This window comes from Uloborus diversus, chromosome 5 (genome assembly GCF_026930045.1).
Source record: "Uloborus diversus isolate 005 chromosome 5, Udiv.v.3.1, whole genome shotgun sequence".
NCBI lineage: Eukaryota > Metazoa > Arthropoda > Arachnida > Araneae > Uloboridae > Uloborus > Uloborus diversus.
In genome coordinates this window covers 16,035,421-16,061,006 of record NC_072735.1, presented here as the reverse complement: position 1 = coordinate 16,061,006, position 25,586 = coordinate 16,035,421, and the positions used below count along the sequence as shown (strand labels likewise).

Here is a 25,586-nt window from a genome sequence, read left to right as displayed (position 1 = left end):
TTGTAACATTACAGACATTAAGTAAGTGCTCACCTAACTTTTTTCTTGCTTCATCAAGTTTAGAAAATTTTGATTCAAAATGAATGTACAATGTACAAAATACAATAAAGGTGATTACAGAAACGAATACCAGCAATCTGCCTTGCATCATTCTTGCACTAAATATATAAATACATTCTCTTGCCATTAGTAAATGTGACTAAAAGATCTACTCGAAAACATCAACACATTCTCAATGCACCAAGATCGTATCAAGAAATGAAAACACCTTCATTGTTTAAAAAACCCATCTTAATTGCTGTATATTATTCTACTCATGTTCACAGACGAAATTCAAATCTGCAAGGGAAATAAAACATCTTTTTCTTGTTATTTTCACATCATATACAACAATATTTTACTCATGACACACTTTTCTTAATAAGAAATAAGTTTTAATTAATAAATACACAGTCGTCAAAATTGGATGATGGCCAAAAATTGAGTAGAGAGGAATAAACAAACATTCGTCTTTTGTCTCGGTCGTGAGTAGCATGTCATTGATCTTTTAAAAATCTCATAAATACTGAAAAACGTAATAAAAATAAAATTAGTTCAAAAATGGAAAGGTTGAAGATCAACAAAAAGAAAGAACTGCCTGAAAATTGAAAAGCATTTGGGTGGAAATCTTAAATTGAGAAAAAAAAATGTTGTTTTGTTACAGAATGGCAACATGTAACGATACCGTTTTTAGCAACGCTGCATGAAATTACGTAAATATTGTAAATAAGGTACAAAATTTATTATATTGTTAAATGTTTCAGTCTAATGATTAATTTATTTTATTATATTTTATTAATGAGATTTATGTTGAGATTTTCAACTATAGTATAGCTGTTTGAAAATACTTGCTGGTTGAAAAATCGCGGTTATACTTCTAAGTTCATTTAAAGCCATGACACTTCTCTCTAAATGAATTCATAAAATTTAAAATAAAAAAAAAAGAAACTAAAACTTTATGCAAGCCTATTGCGCTCTTTAAGTGTTTGCATACATTGTATGTGCATAAATTGTACAGACATTTTTCGGCAATTAATTCAGGTACAATATTCGCATCTTGTCAAACTTGCGAAATTATCATTTTCTGTGAGAAAAATGTATAATTCTATCTACAATTATAAGTGCATGATAATGCTTGCTACTACGAATTTTGATTTCAATGAAAAAGCTGTTCTTGAGTGAGAGCTTAGCACAGGGTTGGAGTTTCGGCCAGTGGTTGTTTTAAATACACCGGTGTGGATAAAACTGGCTTGGAATCAGTTTTGTCCAGTTTTGCCCATTGGACGTGGGTATAGAAAATAGTAAAATTTGAAATAAAAATAAGTTAATACGTAATTAAAAGAAATATGAAGCATCACTCCAAATAATCAGTCACTATTCATTATTTAAGTAAACAGTTCGTTTTACACCCTATGCAAGTAATAAATGATGGCATGTTCCAAAAGGTTAGCCTCATCATAGTAGAATTATGGGATAATTTTTTTAAAATGTGTTTCCAACAGTGTAAATTACACAATACATACTTGTTTATAGTTTTATGTACACAAAATGAATTTCAAATTTAATCAAAGTATATTTGCTCATTTTTTAATACATTGAATATATGTTGCAAATTTTGTGAAGAAAGAATAGCTTTTGTATGCTGTTTAGTATTCCTAATAAATAGAGATGTACTCGGTACTCGGCCTAATTCTGATCAGATACTCAGCCAATACCGAGTAGTTGCAAAAAATTGAATATTGTCCAAGACAGATACTAAAATTTATATATATATATATATATATATATATATATATATATATATATATATATATATATATATATATAAAAGAGCAAGCATTATATTCTGCAATCATTTATAATTAAAATTTATAAGTCAAATTTAAATTTTAAGAATAATGAAGTTTGTAATGCTTCAGTGGAATAAATCTTTATTTTAATGTCCCCAAAGTTAATAAAACTTATTTATTAAAAATTATGCAAAAAAGTTAAGTATAGAAAATATGGAATTTTTATATTAAAAATGGATTTTTGCTACAAACAAAAATTAGTCATAAAAAATATAAAAATACCTTTGCTTAAAAAATAAAAGGAAATAAAACAACGTTAAAAGCACAGCGCAGGAACACTGCAGACACGTGTTTTGGCGTTACAAGGAATTCCTTTTTCAATGCACAAAATGGAAGCTCGTGAATTTAAAGGCATCCGACAAAAGTCGGATTTTTTGTCGAATGTCTTTATATTTTTTAGCTCACATGTTATGCACTGAAAAAGGCATTCCTTGTAACAGGGGGGGGGGGGGGCAGAAACACGTGTCTGCAGTGTTCCTGCACATTTGTTTTATCTACTTTTAAAAATTATTTATGTTTGACGGACTAGAACTATGATTAGTATACAGTGAAACCCCTCCTAACGGACACCCCTCTTATGCGGACAATTTTTAATTCTCCAGTTCCAATGCAAATAATATTATTAAACCCCTGTCCTGCGGACACCCCCTATTGCGGACAAAAAAAATTGTCCTGTTAGTGTCCGCATTAGAGGGATTTTACTGTAATTTGTTTTAATTCCAACTTGATTAATCATACCTTTTATTTATTTATTTTTAATTTTAAAAATAATTTTTTTGTAAAATTGACACAAACAAAATTGTTTATATAAAGCGTAATTAAATTTCAGCAGGAATTTAGTTTTAAAAACTATCATATGGATAAGGAGGTCTATACTACTATTCCAATAAGTTCAAGATTCATCACATGTGTGTTGGTGGTGGTTCTTACAACATAATTGGTATTTGGTAACTTGACCGAGTACTCAATAACTCGGTACTCGACCGAGTAGTGAAAGGCCGAGTACTCGGTACTCGGCCAAAGTGCTACTCGGTACGTCTCTACTAATAAACAAATGTCCTTTATCTTCATAGTGAATAATTTTTAATATTAAAGAAAAGTTGCATTTAATGAATAAATTATTTTTAAAGATTATTTCAGTTATGATAAACACATCCTATTTCTTTTAATCATGCATTAAAATGCGCAATATTATGCATACAAACAGTTTTCGCCAGCTGTATGGTGGTTAAATCCAGTTTTTGCCAGTGGTGGCATGGTCAAAATGGGCTTTGTCTGACCAAAACTACAACCCTGGAGCATGTAGATTAGATGAAAATCTTAGATGCATTCTCAAATGTTAAAAATTAAATTTACTTTCGAACTTTGAGATTACTGTAGAACCTCGCTGACACGTCGATAGCCAAGGGGCGTCACGCTAGTTTTATCCCTCACAACCTTGCCCAGTCCAATTCCGAACTTGAAGTCTCTAGTTATCTATTTGGCTGAAATACTTTGTCGATGACCCTGGATCCTCGATTAACTGAAGGAGTTTGAACTGACCATTTTCAGAAAAAAAGTCTTCGTGCACCCTTGAAAAACCTTGAAAAGTGCTTGAAAAATAAAAGTTCATTTTCAAATGCTTGAAAACCTTGAAAAGTTTCTCAGTGCTTAAATTCTTTCAAAAATCATTGGATTGTGCTTTTTAAAGAATATATATCACCAATGCAATTTTCTGATCGTGTTTGAGATTTCAATCCTTTTGCATCTTGTAAATATTTTGGATGTTTTTTTCAAACGGAGTTACTTTCACATATGTTACCTCAGGATTAGCTCATTTTTGTTTAGTTTCGATAACTAATAAAGGAATTATTTTGGAAACCATGCCAACATTGAATTTACTCCAGATTTCGCGGGAAATTGCTCTTGTCTTTGGAATTTCAATCTTTTTGCATCCTGCAAATGTTTAAATATTTTTGCTAAACGGACGTTATTTTCACATATGCAGTCTTTGAGTAGTATATTTATGTTTAATTTTAGTAATACAGTGACCGCTGCTTATATCAATCATGTTTGTTCAAACAGTTTTCATTCCATCAAGCAGATAATTCAATAAAGCTAGATTTTATTATGTTTTTCGCGATTTGATTAATTAAAGTGGTTGGTTCAATTTACCTTGTGATTGAATTAACCTGCATCCATTGTAAATAAATTTATTTTAGGGGAAACATGCCAACATTGAACTTGGTTCGCGAAAATTTGCTTCCCTTGTTTGAGATTTCAATCCTTCTGCATCTTGTAAATATTTTTATATATTTGACAATTAGAAATTATTTTAACACATGCTACATCAGATTAGCTTATTTTATTTTATTTTTTAATTACTAAAATCAATTACTTTTTGTTTTGTTTAATTATACACAGGGTGGTTATAAAAACACGTGAGGTGTTCAGAGCCCTCTAGCAAGTGAAGTATTGGACCAAACATTGCCAAATTTCATGGGAGTACATAGCAGACCATGGGATTTTGATTTCTACAATAAAAAAAAAATAGTACCAAAAGTCACCACCAAGGGAAATTTTGGGCTGCAAACGTGTATTACTTGTGAATACTGAAGAATTAAATGCCAATTAAAAGCTTACATCATGTTTTTTGCTGCAAGTAATTGTTGCTTACAAATGAGATTCTATAAAACCAACAAGAAATTTCAATTTAACAAGAAGAATTTTACCAAAAGTCATCAGTAAGAAATTTCGGCACAGCAGCAGGGATTTCTTTCTGAATAATATTCATAAAGATGGTGCACTATCCCATTTTAGGCTTAGGTACTGAATGTATGGCGGCTACATTTCTTTGATAGCAGATTTATTAGTCATGCATTTCCTATGGTATGGAGACCGTGGTCGCCCAATCTTTCACATTGTGATTGTTAACCATCGGGATTTCGTAACGGTGTTGTGTATCTGTGACATGTTCCCGATATCTCAACTTTCAAAACTAGAAACTGTTACAGGTAGGCGAAATTATCCCCCCCCCCCTCAGCAGGGGCGTCCAAAGAGCTGACGGCGCCTGGGGCGAAAATTTACTAGCGCCCCCCCCCCCCATACACACAGAAAAATCAAATTAGTTATAGCATGAATGTATACTACACACTTGAATTTTTTATATATTAATGAACAGAACAATCAGAGGGCTATGCATAATGCAAATTAAAATTTGCATAAATCATCTTAGAATAATGTTTGAAAATTTAATGGGAAAAAAAGCAGGTTTTAAAATCATTCAGTAAAAGTTAATTCAGTATTTTTGCAAAATATATCTTTAGTTTCTATGTTGTATTATTATCAATTAACATTATTAACATGTATAATATGTATCAGGGTTCGTCGATATATATCAGTCAATATTACGATATATATCAGTCGATGTATATTACGATATACAGGACCCCAGTGGCAGAAAGTTTTGTAGCTGTGTGTGACAAGCTTTTAGAACTTCATAATCTGTCTGCAAAATTTTGAGCGTGGTTTCAATTAAAAGAATAAATAAACAAGCCTTTTAAAAAATAATTTTGTTTGAAATAAGGCAGGAGAAAGAAGAATTTGAGAAAAGCCCCCTCCCCCAAGACGATGGCGCACCTCCCTAAATTCTATGAAGCACTCCCGTCTCAAGAACGAGACCCCCCACACCAAACTTAGAATAAAATCTTTCTCAAATTACCTCCCCTCCTCCACCCAAAATTTTTAACGGTGCAATTCGATGACCCCCTGTCCTTGGTGAGCACCTGACATTTGCAAACATGAGTTGTCTACTGAACAGGGGTCTGTCCAGGATTTTTTGCAGGGTCCATTTTTTTGTGAAAAATCAATTCATTTTCGGAAAATCAAATAACTTTGTGTGTGTGTGGGTGGGGGGGGGGGATTGTGAAACAAAATTTCAAAGTGGATGTTTTTGTGATTTTTTTTCCCTTGATAATATCACTCTTGAAGGTTTTCAGGGGGGGGGGGCTCAGTGGCGTGTCTCTGGGAGATAGGAACCCCTTAAATATATTAAAGCTATACACCATTCCACAATTTATTAAATAATGTTTAAATGTTAATTAGAATTTTTATACGCACATAATTAAAATAATTGTAACACAAAAATAAAATTCAAGCAGTGGTTGAGCATTGAACTCTTTGAAACTATTAAAAATCTCAGAATTTCGTTTAAAACTTCTAAATTTCCTGATTTTAATAAAAATAAAAGGATAATTTATTTGTTTACCTCTTAACAAAGCGTACTAAACATCAAAAATTCGAAAAATCCGCTTCTCAAAGCGGATGCAAAAAGATTGCAATTCTCAAAGTGAAGGCTCCAAAAGTATGAAGACGGATCATAAAAGAAAAAACTTTTAAAAATTATTTTAGAATTGCATTTTAGAAGTCTATGATAAACATCTCACTAATATCTATCGACACAGTTATAGCAAAACTAAAATTGAAACATCTGTTCAGCATTTAAATTTTTGACTCAAACAAAAACAAAATTCTTTTTTTTAAATCTTGAAACCATGATTTTAATTAACTTTTAATTTATTTGCCTCCACATAGAGCGAAGTTAGCTTGAAAAAAAGAGCAAAAATTCAATTCTCATATTGAATGCAAACAGATTGCATTTTTCAAAATGAAAGCATTAAAAGTATAAAAACAGTAAATAAAAAGTTTATTAAAGTAAAATAATTTTAGAATTACTATTTAACAGGTCTGCATGATGAACATTACTAACACCAAAAATTCGGAGTCGTGAAAAAAAAAATGAGTAAAGGTTTAACACCAAACACTAAATGGCGATAATTTTAAAGCTGGTAACTCTATTTGAAGCGATCACATTTCAATTCTCTGATAAATGCTTTTTTTGTTTGTTTAAGTCATTAGTGGGAAGAAAAAGTCCTTACTTTGTATTGTCAGAGAACTTAACAACAACACCAAATGATATGATAAAACAAACAAGCAAAAATATTCACTTATGTTAGTTATTTATCGCTTGTATCACAGAAGTGAGCTGACTTTTTTTTTCTCTCATCCATAGAAATATGCGTTATTTTGATTTCAGTTTACTTTTTCAGTAAACAATTTAAAAAAGATTGTTTTGTTTTGGTTTATGCATGCCACGGCGAACGATCACATGTGCATTCTCTCCCCTTTGCATTCTCTCCCTCTTGACAGATTTTTTTTCTCTGCGGGCAACCTTTATTGAGCAATCACGATTGCTAATTGTTTTCATTTGACCGTCCTTGGAGTTGTGGTTCCTTTTTCAGCTTGGACCGAGAGCCTCTGCAGCACGACCTCCCACCGGTCCCTGCAAGTGCGCTTCCTCTGGTCCTGAGCACTGTTCCCCGAAATCTGCTTCTCCTGGGTAGTGGCGTCCATGTCCCACACACACACACACATTTTTACACACATACACGCCTATGTGCATACACATAGGTCTATGCTCACACACAAGCCTACTGATGCACGAACGCGCCTACACACACAAATATACACACGTAACCGCCCGGGCATTCCTGGGGGGGGGGGGGGGGGGCAGGAGCCGTTTCTAGAAACAATAACTCCAATGAGTAGATCCTGTCGCAACTCGTGATTGCGAAAAACATAATTTAAATTCAAAATGTCTGAATTCAAATTAATTTTTCCTTCTTTCTATTTATTTTTTTGCGGACAACTTTTATTTTTTTACGGCGGACGACAGAACTGCCCGCGATAGGGTTTCCTTGTCTGCAACGATGTTGCCGTGTTGCGGTGTTTCTGCCACTGGGTACAGGACATCCGATATTTATTTTGAAAATGTCATGATATTTTGATATTTATATTTTGAGAAAAAGTGGGTCAGTAAGCTAATAGGATCTATCTTAATTGAAAACTGTGTCATTGCAAATGTGGATGAGAAAATTTTTTTTAATTGTATTTGAGCAAGTAATTTTCTCTCTCTCCCTCCCCCCTTTCTTCCCGAATTTTTTAGTTAAAAATAGATGAAAAGACCATTTTAGGTGGTTTTAAGTTCCTTACAGCAATTTGGACAAATTGGTTTTAACTAGTGCATTAATTAAAACAAAACCATTCTAACCTTTGTGGGGGTTCACTATAAATATGTGCTTTATTTTTATGGTATTTTATGCATTTATTAATTTTTAATTTTTTTTCAGATAAATTATAAAAATGGGTGTCCCTAAGTTTTATCGTTGGATTAGTGAGCGCTATCCATGTCTAAGTGAAGTTGTTCGAGAACACCAAATTCCAGACTTCGATAATTTATATTTGGATATGAATGGAATAATACATACCTGTTCTCACCCTAATGATGATGATCCGCACTTTAGAATTACTGAAGAAAAGATATTTGCTGGAATTTGCCATTATCTGGATTTTCTTTTCAAAATGATTAAGCCAAGGAAAGTATTTTTCATGGCTGTTGATGGTGTTGCTCCAAGAGCTAAAATGAACCAACAAAGAGGGCGAAGGTTTCGTACTGCCAAAGAAGCTGTAACTCTCGAGCAAATGGCCATTGACAGTGGAGAAATGTTACCGAAAGAAGCTAGGTTCGATTCTAACTGCATAACGCCAGGTACAGGTTTCATGGCAAGGCTTCATACCATATTAAAGAGCTTCGTTGTGTATAAAATATCAACCGACATTCTGTGGCGAAATGTGAGAGTATATCTTTCTGGACACGAAACTCCTGGTGAAGGGGAGCATAAAATAATGGATTTCATAAGGCATGAAAAATCCCAACCAAATTACAACCCAAATACCAGACATTGTTTGTATGGACTTGATGCTGACTTAATCATGCTTGGCCTGTGCTCTCATGAACCTTATTTCAGTTTATTGAGAGAAGAAGTAAAATTTGGCAGCAAAAATAACCAGAAAAGGTTAACATCGCCTGAAGAGACTACATTTCACTTGCTTCATATTTCATTGTTACGAGATTACTTAGGCCATGAGTTTGCTCCTGTCAAAGACAAACTTCAATTTGAATTCAATATTGAGTATATTATTGATGATTTTGTCTTGATGAGCTTTCTTGTAGGCAATGATTTTATTCCACATTTGCCACAGCTTCATATTCATCATGATGCTTTACCCGTTTTGTTTAGAACTTATATTGATGTACTGCCAAATTTAAGTGGCTATATAAATGAGCAAGGGCATTTGAATTTAGAACGCTTTGAAGCATTTTTAAATAAACTTGCTGAGTATGATTTTCAGAAGTTTGAAGAAATTAATGATGATTTCCAGTATTTGGAATCTAAATCAAGAAAAAGTGAAAAAAATGAAAATGATAAAGTTAAAACCTCTAACTTTTTATCAGATTTAGGCTTTAGCAATATGGCCATTAGTAAAACTGCCGAGTTTGATTCCTCAAGCGAAGATGACGATTCCGGGGAAGATGATGATGACAGTGATGATGATGCAAATTCTACTCTGGAACTTGAATTCAACATGCACAAAGTTGATTACTATACTAGTAAATTAGAGTTTGACGAAGTTACTCCTGAAGTTATGCGAGATCAAGCTGAAGGTTATGTTCGAGCTATACAATGGAACTTGCATTATTATTATGATGGTGTTGTCTCTTGGAGTTGGTATTATCCTCATCATTATTCACCATATATATCTGATATTAGGAACTTCCAAAATATGGAAATGACATTTGAATTGGGCAAACCATTTTTGCCGTTTCAACAGCTATTGGCTGTTTTACCAAAACTGAGCAAAGATCTTCTTCCACTATCATATCAAAAATTGATGTGTGACAAAGATTCACCATTAATTGATTACTATCCAGATGACTTTGAAACTGATTTAAATGGTAAGCAGCAACCATGGGAAGCTATTGTTTTAATACCATTCATTAATGAAAAGCTATTGCTTAAATTTGCTGAATTAGCTGATAAAAATTTGACTGAAGAAGAAAAACTGAGAAATCGTCATGGTCCGCATCTTTTGTACACATATACTGAAAAGAGTTTTGGATCTATGCCATCATTCTTACCTGGATACTATCCTGAAGTTAGTAATATTCATGCTGAAGTTCAGACACTTGAACCAGATTTCTTCAGGTTACCTTCAAATAATATTGTCAAAGGACTCTGTAAAGATGTTGATATGAGTAAGTTCATTATCGGTTTCCCTACTTTAAGGACATTAAAGCATACAGCTCATTTGAAAAACGAACGAGTTAGAGTGTTTCAAATGGTTAGTCAAAAATTAAACATGATGTTAACGTTGATGGAACCTGTTGAAAATGACATAAGCAAAGTTGCAGACAAAATTCTTGGTAAAAGTATTCTTGTTTCCTGGCCTCATTTAAGAGAAGCAATGGTATGTGCAGTATCCAATGGAAAACTTCGTATTTCTCTTAGAAAAAATGAAGATTCTAGTTTAAAAGTTACAGAAGATGAATTGAACTCAAGAGAACAAGATATTTGGACAAAGCAAGTTGAAAGTTTTGAGGAACATTACCGGGAACGATGGGGCATTTATTCAGGTGATGTAGACATTCTTGTGTCTGTGAAGTGTTTAAGTGGTGTGAAGTTTGTTCTTTCCAACAAAGATGGTAAAGTAGTTGAAGAAAAAATTTGGGAAAATTCTCTAAGCCAGTTTGCTCTTCAAGCAACTGTTTGGGACCTCAGTGCTTTTCAGTTTAAAGTGGATAAGAGTACTGAAACAAGATGTTTATTTCCTGGTCTTACTGTTTTTATTCTTTCTCCTATTTATTATGGCTGCATGGGTACTGTCTTTGATTGTGATGTAACTAAAAATAAGGGCTTTGTAGTGGTAGATGTTGAATTAACATCTGAACCAGATTTGCAATCAGTCATACACAATGAAGAAGAGTTAAAATCAGAACAATATATGCCAAGTTACATTGCAGCCCAACAGTTAGGTTTAGACTCACATTTTATTTCACGCTTAACTGGCACATTCTTAATTCAGACAACTCCCAAAGGAAGTACCAAGCCCAATTGTGTTAATATTGGGTTGAATTTGAAATTTAACCGTAAAAATGAAGAGGTACAAGGATTTTCCAAAAAGAAAGATAATCACTGGCTGTATTCAGCTGAAGCTGTAAAAACTTTAAATTTATATCTGTCCCTATTTGCAGAGTTCTTTGAAAAACTTTATAGACACAAAAATGATGATGTTGTTTACTTGGAAGATATATATCCTGATGGTGATGGACAAAAAGTTGTTGAAAATATGTCCAACTGGTTGAAATCTCAATCCTGTTCTTTAGCAGATCGCCAGCAGTGTGGTATGGAAATGCTAGATGTTGGAGTTGTTGCGGCCATAGATCGAAAAGTTCAAGCAATAGCAAAAGATGATGTGTACCATCTAAAGAAAAATATATTGCCTAGTCAACTATTTAGTCCTTTCCTTTGTAAGGGTGTTCATATGCCTGATCCTACGACATCATTTTATTTATTTGACAGAGTTATTAACGTGTCTAATACCACCAGTGTTCCACTTGGCCTAAAAGGAACTATTATTGGAATTAGACCAGGTGACAAAGAATCTAATTTTCGTTACCAAGTTTTGTTCGATAAAGAGTTTATGGGGGGAGTCTCTATGCTAGGTTCTGCTCCAAAGTGCAGCTCAATGTCTCCTCATGCTCTTATTAATTTATCTCATAGTGATCGACTTAAGAAAAAATATTCTCCTGTAAAAACTCCAAAGCATGTTATACCAAGACTAAATCGAACAAATTTGTTTGATTCTGCTCTTAAGCAATTGCAAACTGGTAACTCTGTTTCACCTGTACATGTACTTCAGAATAAAACTGTTGGCTCAAATGTTCTTCCGAGCCCTCCATTTTATAAAGCAAATGTTGATATTTTTAGTACTCAGTATCAGCAATGCATAAATCAAAGATTCCCTGCTCCTACTGTCTCACCTAACAACCAACAGTTTGTTACCCCAAAAGCATCTCATGCGAACAGCAAAATTTTTGAGAGGAACGCACCTAACAATCAGACTGATTATCAGTCCTTGTGGTCCGACTTAAAAAAGGGGCCTGCAGAAAGTTCTCCAAAGTCCTCTGAACATCCAATATATGGGAAACAAGTTTCTGTTGAAGAACTATTTCAAGGGGCAAGAAATAACAAAGATGTACCCAAGCAGCAGGCAGTAAATATTGACAATAGATTGCCTGCTAGCAATTCATATCAAGCAATTGATGCACTGCTCCAATATTGCATCGAGAAGTTTGGCGAACCGCCTTTATATACATATAGTAATTACGGTAGCATGGATATGTTTGTCGCTATTTTAAAGCTTCCTAATGGTCAAAAAATAGCAAGCATACCATGTCTACACAAACCTGATGCTGCTTCAAATGCAGCAGAGAAAGCTTTAGCTGTTCTAAATATCAAACAAAATTTCTATAATACTAACATTTGTGACAATGTGATGAACTTACCACCGCCTGCACAAAATACTTTTCAAAATCAACCAATGCTTTTCATTCCTAATACGAAATTTCCACCTCCTCCTCATGCTTTCCCACCTTTTAGACCACCCTCTTTTGACCAACCACTCATACGCAATCCTATACCCCTCCATTTGAATCACATGCCAGATGCTTTCATAAGGACCCCTCAAGCAACACCTAATCTGGACGTTCTTTCACCTAGCACTGGTCATCAAAATATTCCATCTCAAGCAAGCAATTCTCTTTCAGAGAGGGAAATATTTCACCTTCCTGGTGGTGGTACTTTTACAGTAAAAAACAGCTTAAAACCGTGTGATACTTCGAACTCTAATTTATTTGTTCCTACTCAAGTGAGAAAGAAGGAGGCATTGAAGTTACATGACTCTTTTGAATTGTCTCCAGAAGACTGGCCCGATTTACCTGTGAAAAAAACTGATAATGATCAGTTTCCATCTTCATCAAACATTTCTTTCTCAAGTAAAGTATCCAGTGAACCTGCTAACTCTTACCTTAAAAACTCAGCACTTTCTTCCCCGATGAATATTGCGGCGAATAAAAATGACTCTTCCAAACTAACTGTTCTAAAACCTAAAGCAAAAAGTAGGCTTGCTGCTAACTTCCAGAATCCATGAGTATGACAAAGAAAAATAGCAAAATTAAAATGATCCACATTTTTTTAAAAAAAATGTGATGAAATCATAGGTGATATCTGTGTAACCAGTGGAATTTTGAATGCAGCTCCTTTTTAATTTATTCTTTGACAAATGACTTGGTTCACGACTAAGAACTGACTGATCAATGATCATGTTTATTTTGCTTCATTTTAGGAGTGTGCAAGCCTTCCTGCCAACTGATGAATTGTTTTTATTTGTATAATAGAAAACAATTTTAAGAAAATTAAACATTGTTGCATGCATTTTAATGTTTTAAGCGAAATGTAAATTTTTATAGTTAGTAACATGTTCTATCTGCAATAACGTTATTTTTAACGAGTTACATGCATTTATTGACCCTGTACTTTTCTAAGATAAATCTTGATTAATCAATTGAAGAGAAAAGTATATTGAATTTTAAGATAAAAGCAAGTTGTAAATTCATCATGGGCTGACATTTTTGTGAATATTCTCTATTAAAAGAAATATCTTAGGAGCAATCAAACAGTTAATTTTTATTTCTTAACTAACTAGATATTTTTGTATCTTTTACTTTTCTTATTTGCTGCATTTGTTATTACTTTTTCCCATACAAGGTTTTATATGTTGAAAAAACTTAAGTATAATTCTCTTTTTGAATATCCAGTTAATTTTTTTTGGTACTGCATGTTTTCAAATATCACCAAAATCATTGACCCAAATTTGATCCATACTTTCAAATCAATTTTAAATACATCTTTCTGTGGCTTTTCTTCAGAAAAGAACAATAATTTTAACTAGAAACAAAAATGTCCATATGGGGGGGGGAGCTCAAGCCCCCCCCCCCCCCCCCAGAAATGAGTACTTCCTTGCTTTTAGTACTTTTTTTCTTCGCAAAAATATAAAATCATTTCTTCTGCAGCTATTAATAAGTTATTCTAAATGTCAAATATTAATTACTCTAATCTGTACTGAAATCAGTTCCCATGGGGAAAATATCTTGCTAAACCATAGAAAAATTATCCGAGTCCTCCCTTAAAATTTTGCACATGGGTGCCCATGACTTGAAACAATTTGCCTGATAATATGCAATCCACAGTTCTAAATCTTCATGTTCTATATTTATGTAGCATATCTAATGCAGTGTCATTATCTATTTCTATCATGAGTGCACACATACAAATCCTTGAAGATAATAATAACTACTCGTATTTGTTCAAGACTAATTATAAAAGAAAACATTTTATAAAGATTCTGAAGATTGTTAAATGCCCCTGCTCGACATAGAATTTGCTTCAAAATAAAAGAAAAAAAATTATTTTCATCTTCAGAAGTTTCTTCTCTTCTGCTAAAAAGTTATATATTTTGTTTTTAAAACACATTTTAGCACATATAGTAAAATTCTGTTTTAAGATCATTCAAGAGAAAGGTATTTCTAATGCCATTATCAATCATCCCCACTCTCACACACACACACACACAAAAAAAAAAAGATTTTTTGCCAATTATTAAGGTGAATTCCATTTGTGACAGACATGACAGGAAACAACTTTTTTTGTTGATTTTCAAGTAGTAAATGTTAATTATTAAAAACTTGCGATAAGGTGATGTAAATATTGACCTCAGCTATAATAAACACTGAAATTTGGACTCAAGAACAAATATTTTAAACTAATTGGGTTAAAACCTGCTGTGACAGACATGACAAAATTGCGACATAGATTTTATGTGACCATATGTTAGTACCATTTGCTCTTGGTATTTACAAAGTAGTAGTGGAAGCTACCTTGGATTAGGAAGGAATTATGAACAGCAACTACGAGGTCAGTGGGTGTTTCATGTTCATTTGAATTTAATAAAGCTTTAGTTCTCAAAATAAAGAAGGAAATTTTGTCCTTCTACTCCTCCTTTCCTCATCCTATCCGTTACTAGGTATCGTCAGATTTTTCAGTGTCTGTTACTAGAGGTCGGACCTTTTTTTAACACGCTTTTATTAGCTTCACCTGTATGTATGTATGTATGTATGTTTGTATCTTGTAACGGAATCTTGCACCTCAAATTTCGGCCACTTCCTGCGATCGGATTCTTTTGAAATTTGGCACGGGACCGCAACCCGATGACAATGCAATATTGTATAATCAAATTAATTAATTAACTCAGGGTTCGCGTTTACGCGCTATAGCGGGTTTTTTACGCAAATTCGCGGGAAAGGGACGCAACTTCCGCGAAAAATCGGGTCCCAGGGACCCAGAAAACCCAAAAAATAAGAACCAGAAAAAAAATGGGAGAAAATGCTAAAGATCTATTTAGTAAATGCTTTTAAGCTTCAAAATGACCAGGAGAATCAACAGAAAGGGACTAAAATGACCCTATCTGTTTATCAGCTTTTCAAACACACCCCAATTGTGAACCAGTCAATGGAATTTTAGTGATAAGACTGGAGCTTACAGTGACCTCCTGGGCAGAGCTCAGGGAGCAAGTTCACAAATAGCCCATTGTACTATATTCTAAGAATAAGCTTTCCCTCAACTTTTATCTTGAGGAAATTCCTAAAAACAGAAATGAAGACTAAAAATAAGAGAAGTTTTCAATGCAATCTTCAGGATTAATACAAGACAATTATATAGTAAAAATATTGCAATTTGGCATTCATGTAACCAGAATTACTTTTGAAAATCATTATTTTGCATCCCCAATAAAAAGAGGGGAGAAAAAAAAATGGCGAACATTTTCCAGATCGCGCTAAACACAAAGAGTTCGGAACTTTACATTTTACTTGTTAAATTGCTTATGAATACTTGAATTTTATACAAAAGCACTTTAACCTTGTTCTTTTCTAATAATTCATCTCTTTCTGATGGGTTATTTTTATTTGGACTTGCAAAGGTCGGGTATTAATCGATCGCGCCATTTTTAAAATGGCGCGATCGATTTTAAAAATAGAACAAAAACCAAAACAGATATTTTGAACAAGTCAAAATAAAGTCAAATATACTGATTTAAGATTGCAAATGAGCAATTTTCACACTCATATGAGAAAGTGTTTCGTTTTTGCGATCGCGATTTTTGCGTTGGGTTCATTCGCTTGCGATTTATTATTATTATGTAGTTGCCAATGATAATTGGGAAGGGGGGGGGGGTCTGATCGCTTTTTTCACTAAGAAAAATTTCCAGGAAAACAAAGGTTAAGGGAGTGCTTTTTGCTTGATCAATCAGAGGCACTTGTTTTATGTTTTATGGTAAAACCCATTTGTTAATAAATTTTGAGTTAATCTCATTGTAACTGACCAAATAGTTTCTCACATAACTAAGTCTTGCAAGTGTATTATTTGAAAATAATTTTACAATGATAAAATCACAAAAAAAAAAAAGGGGGCAAAAATAACCAATTTATTTTATTTCATGCCTCCCCCCTCCCCAAGTATAAATATTTTTATATTAGTCATTTACACACTAAGATTTTCTGTTTAAAATTTAAGGGACTCATTTTTTAGGACCGAAGGACCGAAATCTATTTCATTAATGGGTCCCTGGGACCCAAGTTACGGATAATTGAGCGCGAACACTGTAACTCTTTTAATTGTCAGTTTCCTTCAATTTTGTTCAATATCTTGGCATAAATCCAACAATGTAAAAAAGGAAAAATTTAAAAAAATACATTAAAAAATATTCGCAAAAATTATTTAAAAATATCCACAAAAACCTTTAATTTTTCTGCATCAGACAAAATTTGTTCCAATGTTCCAAGGTAATTAGAACATGAAAAATAATTGTTTTTAACTAATTTCATGCCAAAATTTAGGTGAGCCTGCAATTGGAAATTCATTGCTGAACAGACCATTGTTGAACAAAACTGTTATTCAAATGCATCTCAAAATTTTCAAAGTAATATAAATATGATTTCCGCAAACATACTTCGATGACTCACAGTAGCTTCCCATCGGGGTGCCATTGTCTTAACTTTTAAGATATTAACTCGCACTCGTTTTATAAATAATTTCGTCGCCTGATAATTCTCCAATATAAGACTAAAAAACAGAAAAATAAAATAATAGTTTTAAAAACTAAAAAAAACATGCTTTCGTAGCAAAATGAACTAAAAAGTGAAAAATAATCTTTGGATGATAGTAGTTGACCAATCACTTAATTTTAATGTAATACAAAAAAGCGTGGGGGGCTCCTTATCAGTTCTCTTGAATTTCTTCCATTTGTTGTCCAAGCAAAAATGTAAATAGACAGCCCCCCCCCCCCCACGCTTTTTTTGTATTACATTAAAATTAAGTGATTGGTCAACTACTATCATCCAAAGATTATTTTTCACTTTTTAAAACTGAGCAAATAAAAATATAATCAACTCATTCAGAGGATTAACATCCAGAAGCAGCCAAATGTTAGATGAGATGCAGTCGCATCAGAGAAAAATTGTTTAAAAAGTCTAAATACATTAAAAGACTCAGAAAATCAAGTTAACCTGAGAACAATGTCTTAAGCATGTCTGTTACTAGTGCCGTTACCCTAATGAGTTGAATTTATTTAAAAAAACAGAAAATAGGGTGTCTAATAATTACTAAACTGGCCATTTAGTCCAAACTTAAATCTAATGGCAAATGTGTGGGAACATCTAGCACTGACATTATATGAAAATGGGAGCCAATATTGTTCGACCCAGGATCTTAAAGAAAGCATGGTATAAACTGCTATGAAGTCTCCCCACAGGTAATTACAATATTTGATACTTTTGGTAGAACAAAGTTTGCGTGTTGTTGAAGTAGTTGGAGGTAATGGAAAAACAATTTCATATTAACATTTATAACTATGTTTCTGAACCTTAAAATATACTTGATGAATTAAAAAGTGTCTATGATTATGGGACATCTTATTCTGCTTTTTGAAATAAATTCAACACAGGTTTTTGTAATAAATTAACACTATCTTGTGTTTCACTTACTATTTATTATTATACACTTATGAAATAAAAATCCCTGTATTCTTATTCCTACTTTGAATTGTATTTCATGCTTGTGTCGATATTTTTGGGACAAGGTGTGTAATAGAAACAGTCTAGGCTGCCTTGAGAAAATTCTAATTCTCTAAAGGGTATCTAAAATAGGAAAAGTTTGAGAACCCCTGGCTTAATATAAAGTCGAAACAGCTTTAAAATGCAGTGAAACAATTTTTTTTTAGAAATTTCACTGGTGCTTTGGGATGTCATGTCAAATCGCTATAATAATTCTACTTCACTTTTCTCTTCAGTAGAGGTTACGTTGTTTTCTGAGAAGACAATAAAAGGAGTTGCAAATCATGGGCGGATTTATGGGGGGTCAGAGGGGGGCAATGCCCCTCCAGTTTTGGGAGGACTTTATGTAATAACAACACATTTTCCAAAAATTAAAAAAAAAATCATTTTTTTGTTTTTGAATAGTTTAGAAGAGCATGGGTGAATTTATAGGGGGGGGGAGGGGGCAAAGGGGACAATGCTCCCCAGTTTTGGGAGGAGTTTATATAGTAACAACTTATCTTCCAAAGTCTTATAACAAAAAAAAATCATGATTTTTTCTTTTTTGAATAGGAAATTAAAGTTTATTTTTTCTTTTAAACTTAAAATAGCCGTTTCTTACAAAGTTTGAACAATACTGTACAAGTGTATAATCTACTACTCAATTTCAGAGGCTGGAAAGTGCAAATTATTAATAGGTTCTAAAATCCCTGAAAAGAATTGGCACAGTATAGCCTACAAGGGCTCTTGAACCAAAAAACCCAATCTAACCAACCAAACCTTGAAAATAATTAGACAAGTCTTTGAAACTCCTAAGCAAAGTGTGCTTCAATTTTATTTCTTATGAAGTGTATAAATTAAGAATTGTTCAAATGGGTATAGTATGTTACTCTCTTGATACCTATTCTCGAAATCTGTGCATCATTTCTTTTAAAGTATTAACTTGCATCACAAAGCACTTTTAAAGCGTAAAACTTAAAAAAAAATTATTTGCCTATTATTTCCAATTAACCCTTATAAGATTTCAAAATGCAGAATTTTATATCCATTTTAGATAGTTTCCTCCGGGGGAGTAACCCCCCAGGCCCCCTAAATCTGGAGATATTCTATATCCCACTTAAAAGGGAGCACTGCGTTACTCTCTTAATACCAGTCCCCTCTCTTTTAAGGTCAATTTAAAAAGGACAGCATGATTACACACAGTAATGAAAACGACACATAAAAAAGTAAAGAATGGCCTTATGCATCACAGAAAACACAAAAACATGGGGGAGGGGGGCATTTAAAAATGTTGCTCCAAAAAAAAAAAAAAAATCCTGCCCCCCCCCCAGGAACTCAGTCCTAAATCCGCCTATGTTGCAAATTATCACTGGGCATGGGAGTTATTTCAGATTGGCAAGATTAAGCGCAGTCCAAAGTTCTGTCTTAAATCAGTCACCGTCTACCCCCCTTTCATAGACCAACCAGATTTGGTCACCACAGAAATAAATAGCACCTCATGAACCATAAGGGGACGGGATGCTCCCTCCCTTCCAGGCCCGACGAGAGGCATGTCATCCTAGTCAGTAACCAGGGTCCCAGCGACATTGACGCAAAGGAAAGGGGGGGGGGGTCTGAATAAGAGAAAACATAAGGATTAAGTGAAATTTACTATTGTGGCACTTAAAACAGAGTTAATTGTTTTTTAGTAAGCAGTATTGATTTTTTTTTCTTTCTTTTCTTTTCCTCTTTTCTTTTTTCTCCCTTTTTTTTCTTTTCCTCTTTTTTTTTTGGGGGGGGGGGGTAGGAGAGGTTCGGTGACATAGCTGACAAGGACCCGCCTTGACTCTCTCCGGCTCTGCTCCCCTCGCATCGAACATGTTTCTGGAGTACAGCTCACAGTACCGGAAAAGAAATAATGCCTAAATATAAAACTAAGTTTTTTTCCCTCTTTCTTAATTGTGAACTGATTCCATGTTTCCTCAAATGAATATTTTTCTCATGAATGTTCAGAAAAAAGGAAAATAAATGATCTTAACAATTTTAAAAAGATGTGAGAGATTGCAGCCTTAGCAGCAAACCCTCTCTTTTTTTAGTATGCCACTGATTCTTGTGATAGTTGCCCATTTTTGAGGTTGTTTATCAACAAAGGCATATAGAGTTATTAAAACCTAGCCCTAGAAAAAAAAGTTAAACCGTTGAACCTTGTCAAAACAAACTCAAAGGGACTTTTAAAATGGATTTGTCTCTCATTTGTCATGTCTTGTGTCTAACATTTAACACCATAGTTAATCTTTTCCGAAAAACAATAAATAAAACCAAAATATGAGTTCCATTTCAAGGAAAAGGGATAATCAATTATGTATTTATTTATTTTAAATTCTTACTATCTTGCTATAGGGTTGTTTGGTTTAAACCACGTTGGTTTAAACCAAGTGTTTTTTTAAAACCATGTGGTTTTTTCTAAAATGTTTTTTTTTTTTTGAAAATCTTCGTTTTCCCTCAAATGTTTTCATAAATTTTACATATTATTGCAAAGAGTAAAATCTAATTGATGCTAAGTAACTAGCAAAACTTTAAAGATAAATTACAGGTTTATAAATTTAGAAACTTTTATTTTTTAAGGTAATGCAAGTTTGCAAAATAGTTTTTCTTTTGCTTTTTTTCTCTTTTTTTTAATCAATGCAGTTTTACTATTAGGTTCATGTGTATACAAGAAAGGTCAACTAAGTTTTCAAAAAATTACATGGAGAATAAATCCAATTGGCTCTTTTTTTATTTATTCAATTGTCATTATTTTTTCAGTCTTTTGCATTTAAAAATTGTCCAAAAAGCATATTTCAACCAAAACTTCATTTACTACCTAATTTGCTTGATTACTTCAAATTTATTTAGATGAAAGAATCAATTCACACTAATTTTTATAAGTCTTCATTAGTAAAATATATTAAAAGAGTATATTCATACTAAGGTTTTTTCTTTGATAAAAAATTGCATTCCTTATTGCATTAAGCCACGAGAAATGTCTAAAATAGAAAACATACTGCTTTTTTTAAAACTTACTTGTCCTGTTTCTATAATTGTTGTCACTGACACATTAGGTAAATAAATTTCATGATTTGTAACTTTTTTTTTTTAAATCTTGAAACAAAATATACGTTGATCTTTTGAGTTTTAAAGTTCTGTTTTGTACATCAGACTTATGATTCATTAGTAGATACTGTAAAATACTTCCCAGTTTCCATGTTTATGAATGTGTGATTTTAATTTTACTTTTATTTTTTCATTCATCGTAGATGACTATGAGGAAATTAAAAATTTACCAGAATTTATTCTTGGTTATTTGTAATTAATGTCTAAACTACCAGAGTAAATTATTTCTTTCATTATTTATACCAGGGCCCCATTTACGTTCTATATTTTTCATAATAGTTAAAGATTTTCAAACGATATTCTCCTATAGAAATCTCTATGGATGAAGAAATGAAATTACAAGATTTTACTCTTAATTATTTAATTACCTACAAAGAAATTAGGTACAAATATGAACATTAAACATTCCTTAACAATTAATTGATAAAATCTTCATGATTTTCCTAAAATAAAATTGTTTAGTGTTTAATCCAAATAAACCTGGTTTAAAACCAAAATAAAATGTGGTTTAAACAAAAAAAAAAAAAAAAAAACTTTTTTTTTCAAAAAAAAAAAAAAAAAAAAAAAAAACGTTTTTTTTTACCAACACTGTCTTGCTGTAAAAAGTATGTTCTACCTTATATGGGAAACATAAATTTTTCACTCTGCTGTAAATTTTTACTGTACAAACAAACCTAAGTTTTATAATTTACATTCTCATTTTCAATACCTTAAATTCGAATGTTTTTATAAAAAATTGACATTATTGAGTGATGCAGCTAAGATTGAACTTTTGGGAGGGATGTGGTTCGTTGAGTCTTACTCGGAAATTTTTTTGAAATTGATGTTTCATAAAAAACAAGTTTAGATAATCTTTGAAGATGATAGTGGAAGCAGGGTCATGGAATCTCTTCTGATGTTTTTATAAAATTAAAGTTATTAAATGCAATTTTCGGCTACCTTTGATGATGTAAAAACATGGGGATAGACTTAAACTCCTCCCTACCGCTATTTGCTTTGTCCATAATATTTTTTTATTTTTAAAAATATGTTGTAAAACATCCTGACCCACTTTTTCTTTTCCAAAAACATTTAACTGTTTTAGTTTTCCCATAGTGGAATTTCCAAATTTCCCTTTCAAATTTTTGTCTGTTTGAAAAACAAACGCTTTTGGCCTCAGAAAAAAAAACTTTTGACGCTTTGGCCTGAGGTGATATTTAGCAGTGATATCTTATGTAATTTTCCCTTTTTTTTAAAATTGAAATATCAGGTCTCTTGAATTTCTTGACGCACTTTTGTTTTCCTTCAATTTTTTTACTTTAGAAAAATTTAGAACTGTCGGTGTCTCTACCTTACTAATCTCTACTTCTAAATCACTCTTTCTCTCTATATCTTGATTTTTCTTCTATTTAAAACATATTTCAGAGAATCCCTTGTATTTTTATTCACTTTGTTGTGATTTTCGTGGTGAAATTTTGAATAAAAATATTCGTAAAAATAATGTGCTGGAAACAAACCCCGATAATTTACATCATTATAAGTAAAAATATATAAAATTGTGTAAAGTAAATTATTTATTGGGAACTTGCATGCAGTGCATGTGTGTATAGAGAATTAAAACAGTCTATGGTGAATATTTAGTACAGAATAGGAGATATGACAGGCAGAGGTGCCCTGAAGGGGGTCAACGGGAGGTCACTGTGACATCCCCAAACTTTTCTAATTTGACAAAAAATGTGTGACAGTTCGGAAAATTTGAATACAACATTATATATATATGTGTATATATATATTTTTAAGGATGTCTAATTTCTCTTTTTGTTAGATGTTGGTACATATTCATATTTTGTCACTCTGTAAATTTGAAGTTTTATTCGGTAAATTGATAATTTCCCCTCTCCCAAAAATTTTAACTTTGGGTGCCCCTGATGATTGGCAGTTATAAATAAGTATGAAATTTATAAATTATTAATTGCGAAACACATACTTACTGACGTAATTTAAAGACATCAAGAGAAAAATAGTTCCAGTAACAAGGTTTTATAACCGAACATTTTCTAAATCATGGGTTTTACTAATTTTCCTGTATGTGACTTAAGTTTTTTCACTTTTGAAAATCCAGGGGCGCCCCCAGCAACTAGCCGCCCTCAAGAGAAAAATAGTTTCAGTACCAAGGTTTTATAACTAAACATTTTCTAAATCATGGGTTTTACTAATTTTCCTGTATGTGACTTAAGTTTTTTCACTTTTGAAAATCCAGGGGCACCCCCAGCTACTCGCCGCCCCTCGAAACTATGCGCTTTTTTTTTGCCCTCGAACCTGTGCCCCTTTCAGGAGTTAAGGTTGACGTCCTCTTGGATGACCCAATCCACCCCTAGGCAAAGCTATATTTTTAAAAATTAGTGTTCAAAATCAAAGACATTGAAAATTATCTGCTTTGACCGGAAAAAGAAATCGACTCAATCATTACGCCCCTCCCCTATCCTCCAATTGCTTTTTTTTTTCTTCCTAAAGGGCTGCTTGCAATCTATTCTAATTGAATTTTGCTTCTTTGTGTATACTAATGCGCCACATTTTTTTTTTCAACAAGCTGTTTATTAATTTTTTTTTCTCCGTGACGTACGCCCTTTTCGACTTGCGTCGAATAGGCGTACGTCACGTTGCGGCCAATAGGCCAACCTAGGCCAGGACCTAGGTTGGCCTATTGGGTAATCTAGGCCTGATTATATGTTGCCATTTCTCACTTGAGCATAAATAAATGAAATTCTTGCATTTGGTTTTATTATTGAGGCTTTTTGGGCAACTACAAGCATTTAAAATATTTTCATTTTGATTATGTTTCTGAGATTTTAATATTTAAATAATTTTTTGGAGTACGGGAGGAGTTTCAGTTTCGATAAATCACCTTCTTAAAACAAAAACAAACAAGAAAAAAAAAAAAAAAACACAGCTCCCAATAATACCTGCATTTGCTATCACCACAAACAGATCTCGAGGTGAAACTTATGATAAAATTGGCGTATTATTAACATGCCTATTAAGAGAGCATTGTCCAGTTAGCAACCAAACAGATATTTTGATTTCATTCTTACTCAAATTAAGCAGTTCCCTGGATCTAAACCAGGGAGGCTGCTGTTTGAGAGTCTTAGCCTATCTTTGAAAGTCGGATTGAAGCCACCGACGATAAAAACGTATAACATAAGCCAATGATGATTTCAGTATAGTATGAATGAGATTAGTTAAATCTGTTTAATTACTTTGAAATACTCTTTAGTAATGTAAGTGAATGAGCTTCTGCTACATGTTTCATAATTATAGAGATTAACGTGTGTGTAGTAAATAAATGCCAGGGGGAGGAAAAAGGTTACATTTAAACATGCTAAATTCCTGAAAAAGCAAACTATTCATAACTGTATTCACTTGAGTTGCATTTCATAAACGAAAAAGTAAAATATTCCAGTAAAATAATTAAATTTATTTCTCGTGTTTGAATTTTTGATTCAATTCTTACAAGTTAGGTTGAACAAGCTTTTCTCACCCTTAGTAAACACTGATTTCAGGGGAAAATTCAGTTTTTTCCATATACGAAAAAACTGAGAAATGTGACCGTATGAGTATGGCATAAAATCAAATAAATGCAATATGAGTAATAAATGTATATTATATACACTGTTTTATTGCTCTTAGATACTACTGCTACACGAAAATAAACGTTTACAGTAAATATAAAGGTATGATTCATAAGCCTATTATATCTATTAAATAATTTGTATACAGTCTAAAGCACATATCTCGAATTGGTCAAGATCGAAAAAAAAAAAAAAAAAACAACCTGACATTATTTTATGCATTAATTCCAAAAAGTTAAACTAAATATGCAGAACTGAACAATAAAAAAATATATATTTCCATTCAACGCACAATTTTATATCAAAATATCACGCATACATATGTATTTTATTCAGTATGTAACGTGTTTACAATATCTTTGAATAACAACAATAAATTATAATGCATTTAGGAGCAACTATAAAACTTATACATTTGCAGTAAATATTAACAAGTTTATTTGTCATATGGCAGTTTCACTGCCAATTATTTTTACATTTTGTAAACAGGTTAAGATATAAAATTTGAGTCTCAACTGTTAAAAGTCATGATGAAATAAATTGGTGTTATGAAAGAAAATGTTAAATGGAAATGAAATCTGTGCTTGCAATAACACTGAAATAAATTTAAAACTCGGCTTTTTTTTTATTTTTAATATCTATTTCCTTTTGGTTTCATATTTGATTCAAGCTTCAGTGGTTTCAAATAATAATGGAAAACAAAATAGATGTGTGTGTGTGTTTTTTTTTTTTTTTTTTTTTTTGAAGTTCTAACCAACATTTTTTAATCATACAATTTATTAAAAAGGATACAAATTTTTGTATAATAAAAGATTGCAGTGTGCTTCATGTATAAAAAAAGGGACAATATTTTAAAATTAGTTATTTTTTACT

At 32.5% G+C, this 25,586-nt stretch overlaps 2 protein-coding genes across 2 annotated transcripts in view; both read left to right on the top strand.

Annotated features, from left to right (window-relative positions):
• Nucleotides 1–25,586, top strand: part of LOC129223366 (transforming growth factor-beta-induced protein ig-h3-like) — a gene marked incomplete in the record, with an annotated part of 615,676 nt that overhangs the window by 315,906 nt on the left and 274,184 nt on the right.
• LOC129223364 (5'-3' exoribonuclease 1-like) lies at nucleotides 734–13,735 on the top strand. Its single transcript, XM_054857941.1, has 2 exons — nucleotides 734–770; nucleotides 8,057–13,735. Exon 2 carries the CDS (start codon nucleotides 8,070–8,072, stop codon nucleotides 12,975–12,977), a length of 4,908 nt encoding a protein of 1,635 aa, XP_054713916.1. The 5' UTR covers nucleotides 734–770; nucleotides 8,057–8,069; the 3' UTR covers nucleotides 12,978–13,735.